Source organism: Colobus angolensis, unplaced genomic scaffold (assembly GCF_000951035.1).
Source record: "Colobus angolensis palliatus isolate OR3802 unplaced genomic scaffold, Cang.pa_1.0 Scaffold114, whole genome shotgun sequence".
Classification (NCBI taxonomy): Eukaryota; Metazoa; Chordata; class Mammalia; order Primates; family Cercopithecidae; genus Colobus; species Colobus angolensis.
Genome location: NW_012112475.1, coordinates 1010475 through 1018314, shown reverse-complemented (window position 1 = coordinate 1018314; position 7840 = coordinate 1010475). Strand labels below are relative to the sequence as shown.

Genomic DNA, 7840 nt, shown 5'->3' with positions numbered 1-7840 from the left:
GGCCAGCATAGTGAAACTCCGTCTCTACTAAAAAAAAAAAAAAAAAAATTAGCCAGGTATGATGGTGCGCGCCTGTAGTCCCAGCTACTCAGGAGGCTGAGGCAGGAGAATAGCTTGAACTCGGAAGGCAGAGGTTGCACTGAGCTGAGATTGCAACGCTGCACTCCCAGCCTGGGAGACCGAGACTCTGTCTCAAAAAAATTAAAACTGAGTCTCAAACTCAGGCCCATGTGAATCCATCCGTGGAAGCCCCTAAAGGTAGGGCCAGAGCCTGTCGGGGCTCTTCAGGGAAGCTGTAGATCTGTGACTAAAAGCTTTTTCTTCAGCACTGGGAAGGTAAGGGCCACACATCTGGCCAGAGTACATCAGATAACTCTAAGTGGTTTGAGAAAGGAATCAGATTGATTGTGCTGGGCTGCTGAAGCCAGACCCCTGGATGCCAAAATCACTGCCCTTGGATCTGTCCAGGAGAGAGGATGGTCCAGGGAGTTGTCATAGGGTAGGGGGCTGCGGAAGTACAGCTGCTGGGGAGTGAGGTCACAATGAGACCAATCCAAGTTCTTTTCTGCCTTCTGACCAGCTCCTCCCCCCTCCACAACCAGGAACTTCCGTCAATCCCAGGTGAGAGGTGCCAGGAGGCTGCCTGGGTCCCCAAGGGGGATATATGTCCAAACAGCCTTACCACAAGGCCCCTTCGCATTCAAAGTTCTGCTCCTCCTGGGGGCTTCTTAGGATCTAAAAGGATCAGTCCTAGCCATCTCGTCAGCCATCTCAGCAAGCGCTGACGGGGAGGAACAGCAAAGGAGAGGCGCGAGTCCTGAGAGCGTGGGAGCCCGGTGCAAGGCGTGGAGCCCGGAGCCCGGCGCCGGAGGAAGACGAAGAGGGTGAGATGCGGCTGGAACCCAGCCAGAGCAGAGACTGAAGCCTGAACTAGCGGCTGGGCCTCAGGCCTAGGGACTAGGCACGAGCTGACGAGGCGGCAGACGGCCCGAAACAACAGGCGAGCATTTCAGACCAGAGGGCAGAGCCAAGAGCTGAGAGGGGTGGTGATCTGGTCCGGAAGAGGAGGAATTTAGGCCCCGGAGGCAGAGCCAAGGGCTCAAAGGGACCACTCCCTAGGACAGAGGCCGGGAGGTCCCGGGCCGACTAAGCCGAGCAGCACGGAGGAGCGGAGCCTTCAGCCCCGGGGCTGGACGGAGCCCGAAGGTGGCGTCAGTGTCGGGGAGTCGCCGTGTGCACCGACCGCCCTCCCTGGGCCGCATCGCGGTGGTGGTGGACCAGGGCTCGGGTTTCACCAAGGCGGGCTTCGCGGGCGAGAACCAGCCGCGAATAGTGCTGAAGAGCTCCAGCCTGGTGCCCAGCTGGGACCGGCCGGTGCTGCCCGGCGCGCCGGGCTGTGAGCTGGCAGGCGGCGTGGCACGGGCGCACCCCATCAAGCATGGCGTGGTGGCGGACTGGGAGGCGCTGGAAGGGCTCTGGGAGCGCCTGCTGGTGGGAGGCCTGCGGGTGTGCCCAGAGCAGTGGCCCGTGCTGGTGAGCCACTCGCCGACGGCGCCACCTGCAGGCCGCGAGAGGGTGGCGGAGCTGCTGTTCGAGACCCTGGCAGTGCCCGCGTGCCACATGGCTAGCACCGCGTTGTTGGCGCTCTGCTCCACTGGCGCGTTCAGCGGGCTGGCCGTAGAGGCGGGCGCGGGCGTGTGCCACGCCACGCCCATCTACGCGGGTCACTCGTGGCACCAAGCCACCTTCCGGCTGAACGTGGCAGGCAGCACCCTGTCGCGCTACCTGCGGGATCTGCTGGTGGCGGCGAACCCTGACCTCTCGCAGCAGGCCCTGCCCCGCAAGGCCATCACACATCTCAAGAAGCGAAGCTGCTACGTGTCCCTGGACTTCGAGGGCGACCTCCGCGACCCCGCCCGCCACCATCCGGCCAGTTTCAGCATGGGTAACGGGTGCTGCGTCTGCCTTAGCAGCGAGCGATTCCGCTGCCCCGAACCCATCTTCCAGCCAAGCCTGCTGGGCCAGGCTGGGCCGGGGCTGCCCGCGCTGGCCTTCCGGGCGCTGCAGAAGATGCCTGAAACGCTGCGGACACGACTGGCAGACACCGTGGTGCTGGCCGGCGGCTCCACGCTGTTTCCTGGCTTCGCCAAGCGCCTGGACAAGGAGCTGGAGGCGCAGTGCCGGCGGCACGGCTATGCGGCCCTGCGGCCCCACCTGGTGGCCAAGCATGGGCGTGGCATGGCTGTGTGGACCGGCGGCTCCATGGTGGCCTCCCTTCACTCCTTCCGGCGCCGCTGGATAACCCGGGCCATGTACCAGGAGTGTGGCTCCAGGCTGCTATACGATGTGTTCAGCTGAGTCAGGCTGGACTGGGCGGCGGCACTGCGGTGGGGCCAGCTCTCTGTCTAGAGTCAGGTGTTTGGAGCTGGCAGGGTCCTCCTGGAGGTTGGAGCTGACTGGATGGGTCACCCCCAAACCCCTTCTGGGCCAGGAGGAGGTATTTGGGACCCATGGGACCCTCATTTTCAGCTGCAGTTTGAATCTCCCCAACCTCTGCCAGTTCAGAGAATGCCAGTCCAGCTGCCTACCCCCAGGGCCCTACTTTATGGCAATAAAGGTGATGCCCCCACTTGTGTCCACGCCACAGATATGGGAGTTCCTCCGACCCCTCGTCATGCCAGGCCCCAAGAGGCAATCCTTTGAAAAGCTACTAAATCTCATGTGAAAGTCACCAGCAGGAGGAGCCCTGTGCCTAGGTCATTGTGTGTGCTCAGGTCATTGTTGACGATGAGTGCCTGTTTCCCCTTCTGTAAAAAGTGGGGTCAGACACACTCCCGGGCCTGCTCACTCCCCCTTACAAGAGCCATGGAGCAAAGGGAGGTGGTGATATTTCTTGAACACACAAAGCGAAGGGCAGCTTATTTTTTGGAAGTCACCACTCAAGGGCCTCAAGCCCTGGCTATCATCACTGTTTGTGCTTGTGCATACACGTGTCCACATGTGCACACAAACGCGTGGGTGCTCACGTCCCTGCCTACTCACGTATGTCCTCGGGCCAGGCCCTGCCCTGTGAACCTGTGAGCACAGCCTTCCACACCTAGCCCAGCCCTGAATGATATCCCACGACAGTTGTGACGGGCCAGCAACTAGAGCACCAGCAGCCTCTAGTATGAAGCACCTACTGTTTGCCAGATATTATTCTGGGTGCTGGAGACAGAACAAAACGACAAAAATCCCTGCCTTCGTTCTCACTTGTCACAGTGATGTATGGAGGGCAGCTCTATTGTTACGATGGTTTAAAGATGAGGAAACAGGCCCAGAGAGGTCAAGGGGCACAGCTACAAAGTGGGAGCCAGGATTTGAACCCAAGCCCCTAGCTCTATAACCCTGAGTCAAGACTGTGGAGGATCCCACAGCACAGCAGATGTCCGCTGCCTCACAGTGGGCCCCCCACCATCAGCCACTCCACTCACCAGCTTGGTGGCATCCATGGCAGCGAGCACTGCACGGTTCAGCGATTCCAATGCAGCCAGCACCGGCCGGTAGACACCCAGGTGCTCTGCGAAGTAGTCTGCAGGCAGAAGAGGTGCTCAAGGGTTCCTGGACCCCCACCATCTACCCACACCCACCCTGGGATTCTGGCCCCCTGGAATTCCTCAGCAGCCAAGCAGGCCTTATATCCTGAGCTCAGCCCAACCTGTCCCATCAGGAGACCAGCAACAGTCCCTTGCCACACCTACCCTGGGGCCTAGGGGCCCCAGGAGACAAGAGCTCCCGTGGGCCTACTCACCACACAGTTTTTCCGTTTCTAAATTGCTGCAGGGAAAAGAGAAGGCACACTTCAGACCTGGGCCTGGTAAACTGGGACTACTGGGGCCAATGCCCCACCTCCCACCCCACCAACTCCCAGCTCAGTCTAATAAGGAGGCCACTTGTGCTCCGCCCAGATTAAGTTGATCCTGCGGACAGAGTCCTTGCAGGGTCAGAGAATGGGTTCTACTGCCCCAACTAATCACTCTAAGGGCAAAGATTCAGACCCATTCTTGGCCTCCAAGAGGATCTCAGGCCAGGGGAAGACGGATGTGGACACAGGCCAGTGAGAAGGTCAGAGCTGCAAAGGGGAAGCCAGGTGCAGGGAAGTCCAGGGACGGCAAGGGTATTTAGTTGATAGGTTAGGGAGGGTTTCCTAGAGGAGGAGCTGCCTAAGTGAGGCCCTGAAGGACAAGGAACTGGCTGGGGAGACTGGCCAGGAGGGGAGGGGGAGTACTACAGACGAAGGTTCCAGCCCAAGTCTCAGGAACCTGAGACTGACCCTCAGGAAATGGGAGAAGGGAAGTAGAGGGAAGTACAGCGGTTTGTGTGTGTGCACCCCTGGGAGCAGGCACGGGGAGGAGCGTGCACACTCCTGCCAAGACGCGTAGATGTGGGAGCACACAAGGGGGTGTGCGTGTTCGTGCACTGCATTCTTGGGTGGAAGCAGGAGGGGCCCAGCTGTCCCCAGGCATCCTCGGGTCGCTGTGGGAAGCGGGAATGGGGAGCTGAGCCACGGGTGGTGACTCAGACTTGGCTATTTCGGGGTCCCAGCTGGAAGCAGTGTAGTGGGCAAGGCTGTAGCTGGAGAGGGGGTAGGCAGGCGGGTAAAGCTGGAACCGAGCCCTGGTACCTTTCTCCCTGCCCCCTCTTCCTCATCCTACAAAAGGAACCAAGGCAGCAGGGGACACAGTGGGCTAAAGACAATCCGGCCTGGCATCTACCCACGGCCCCTTCTCGTACTCACTCGGTAAGATGCCCATCAATGCCGCTGAACAGTTCCTGCAGCTCCCCCGGGCTGAGAACCCCATCGGCAAAGTAATTCTGGAATTCCTCAAATGAGAGCTTCCCATCATCTGGTGGCAGGGGAGGACAGGGAGCAGAGGAGGTATCCCTGACCCTGACTGCACCCCTGCCACCAGGTCCAGGGCCCCAAAGGCCTCGTAGCATCTGACAACCACCTAACCAGGTGGGATGGGATTCTGAGCTCAGTGGGGAGCCTGTTTGGGACAAAAGGACTGGGGTCCTCAAAGGTGTCCAGTGAAGGCAACAGAACCTACTTTGCAGGCACCAAAGGGACAGGTCAGTACATAGCATTGGGTAGGAACTCAGTAAACGTTTGCCAAACGAAAAAACAAGCAACAGGCTGGGACATGGCCATAGTGTGGCAGGGCCTAGACGTCACCTGGAAGGATTTGGGGACCAGCCTCACTACAGGGCACAAGGCACCTCCACTCTCTGGGCCCAGGACCTTCACAGACAAGCCACGGGGAGACAGATGGAATCTTCCTACTAGTTGGAGCCTCTGCAGGCAGCAGCAGGCTGGCTCAGAAGGGAATGAGCTCCTCATCACAGAGGCGTGTGAGCAGAGGCTGGGAGCACTTATGCGGGACAAAGACATGGGATGTGGTCTGAATGGTACGTGAGGTCTCTGAGCAGGTGGATGTGGGGTGCTGAACCGGGGGAGAATCTGAACCTCCACAGACAGAATGCCCTGGTCCAAGTGAGGGCAGGTGTCCTGATCAATGGGTTGGGACAAACAACCCCCATGAATTTGAAGAGACCCAAAGAGAAGGGCAAGGAGCGGGGACAGGACCCCGTCTCTGGAGGATGAAACACAAGAGGGCGTGAAGACCCAGATGAAAGACGCCCCAGGCTGACTGTGAAGCTCAGACCCTCCACCGGCCACACAGGGTACAGTGGGCTGCTCCAGGTCACCTAGGAGGAGCAGCCTGTTGCTGGATGGGTCCCCGAGGGCTCGTGCTTTAGCTTCCAAGGTTCTCCTAGACCAGGGTCTGAGACTGCCCGGGACCCAAGGCAGGAGGAGCTGACTCCTTTGGCACTGGACCCAGCTTTATCCTTGCCCAAGGCGTGGGTTTAGTTGCGTCCTCCAAGACCTCCCTGGTCCAGATGGTTGGTCACGTGACAAGTTACTGAGCCCTCTAAAAACCTGAGTAAAATCTCCAAAAAGGTCTCACCTCCATTACCTCACTCTTCCAAGTGCCTCACACAAGGAGCCTGGGACTAAACACTGCAAAGACCCCAGTTCAAGCCTATCAATTAAAGGCTGTGTGACCTTAGGCAACCTGCTTCACCTCTCTAGGCCTCTGCTCCTTTATGAAATAGGGTGAATTCCAATCTAGCTGGTGGTTGTGAGGACAACAGGAGGCCATGAAAAGGAAGTGCCCATCACCGTGCCAGGGTGCTGTGTGAAAGTCAGCCCCTACCTCTAGCCCCTGGCCAAACCACATTCCCTCCACTCTCCATCCTGCCAAACTTGGCTGAGAACAGCACCTCCTCTGGGAAGGATGCCTTGATTGATTCTCCTGTTTTGGGCCTCCAAGATTTGTCTCGACTCTTGACTTCCCACCCAACCTTCCAACTCTCCCTGGGCCTTCTGGATGCCTCCCACCCTGCCCCACGGTGGGACCCAGGGGAAGCCACACTCACCATTCTTGTCTGCTCTGCGGAAAACCTAGAGGACAAAGGGACATGTGGGGAACTGTGAGTGCCACCCAGGAAGCCAGAGGCCCCCACTCAACCCGACAGGGTCCCAGCTGGCTGGCCTACCCCCTGCCTCGCCTTTCCTCCTGCCCAGCCTGGTCCCAAACCCCCTGCCCAGCTCAGCCCTGCAGGAGCTTTTCCTGCAAGCAGGGCGCAGGAAGAGCACGCAGCGGGTGCCACCCCCACTCACTTCTCCTGCAGGGCCTGGCCTCATTGGGGGTGCTCCTGGCCAGTTCCCTGCGTCCCCACCTCCCACACCCAGAGTGCAGCCCGAGTTTTATCTGATACATCAGCCCCTGGCACGGTTCGCGTGAGGAAGGTTGAGGAAATGGGCCGGCATTGCGGCCCAGGAACCCTGCACAGCCGTCCTAGACCTGAGCCCCGAGCTCTGCTGTGTGGCCATGGTCTACCCCAGCTGCCCTCTCTGAGTTGTTTCCTTGCATGCTGTTGAAGACAGCAGGCAGTGGCTACTCTGTCTCTGCAGGTGCCTGAGTTACCCACTAGCAAATAGATCAAGAGCAGCTGGGGTTAACTCTTTCAGGGCTGGGGCTTCCTATGGGGCTGACAGTGAGGACCTTTGGCAGGCGTGTGTGTACACGCACAAGTCCAAGGGAGAGTGGGGGTGGCAGAAGGCAAGGTCAGCAGATTTCATTTATGAAGTGAAGATGAAGAGCAACAGAGGCAAAGAGGAGCAGAGTCAAGACAGGTCCCCGTCTCTCTTAGTGACCTGCTCCCAGGTCACCCAAAGCAGCCCAGCAAAGGGGAGAGTGGCAGGCCTGGCAAGCAGGGGTGGGTCAAGCCTGGGCTGAGAGCCCCCATGAACTCCAGGTCCTGAACGCCAACCCCCTCCAAGATCCTGTTTCTTCAGCGTCAGCAGGGCTCAGGAAAGACTCTAACCTCTAGCCTAACTCAGAGAAGCTCTGCCACTGGCTGAGGGACACACAGCAAGCCAGGGAGGCCCAGGTGGGATAGATGGAGATCTTGGGAGCGGGGAGGGGTGCTAAGCTGGGAATGGGGACACCTGGGGTCACCCTGTTGTTCCCCTGCCTCCATGACTGACCTGGGACATATCCCCTCAGGCCTTGGTTTTCCTACCTGGGAAGAGGGAGGGTCAGGTCCCTTCCAGCCAGGGATGTGGTCAAGGTGCTGAGTCACTAGGGGCAGTGGGAAGGGGGCGGGAGACAGCTTTGCCACCCTCTGGAGTTGGGGCATGAGGGGGCCAGGACAGAGCGTAGCACAGGCGGAGAAAGGGCTCAGGGCCGTGGCTGGTGCCCATGGGGGCTGCAGGGCCACCCGCGGTCCCATG

The 7840-nt window shown here is 59.4% G+C and overlaps 2 protein-coding genes across 2 annotated transcripts in view; one reads left to right on the top strand and one right to left on the bottom strand.

Moving 5' to 3' along the window:
• The window catches only part of NECAB3 (N-terminal EF-hand calcium binding protein 3), a 16077-nt gene extending 8238 nt beyond the window's left edge, over nt 1–7839 (bottom strand). The window contains exons 1-5 of the mRNA XM_011960566.1: nt 7630–7839; nt 6481–6505; nt 4778–4886; nt 3791–3816; nt 3474–3571 (exon numbers count right to left, since the gene is read on the bottom strand). Of these exons, the coding sequence (XP_011815956.1) occupies nt 3474–3571; nt 3791–3816; nt 4778–4886; nt 6481–6505; nt 7630–7839 (468 nt within the window). The remainder of the gene's footprint in view (nt 1–3473; nt 3572–3790; nt 3817–4777; nt 4887–6480; nt 6506–7629) is intronic.
• Nucleotides 606–2644, top strand: ACTL10 (actin-like 10). Its single transcript, XM_011959531.1, has one exon. It carries the CDS (start codon nt 1621–1623, stop codon nt 2356–2358), a length of 738 nt encoding a protein of 245 aa, XP_011814921.1. The 5' UTR covers nt 606–1620; the 3' UTR covers nt 2359–2644.
• Nucleotide 7840: the final 1 nt, after the last annotated feature.

Bases quoted from the DNA above. Each gene is read 5' to 3' on its own strand.
- ACTL10 (XM_011959531.1), top strand. From the start codon at position 1,621: ATGGCTAGCACCGCGTTGTTGGCGCTCTGCTCCACTGGCGCGTTCAGC.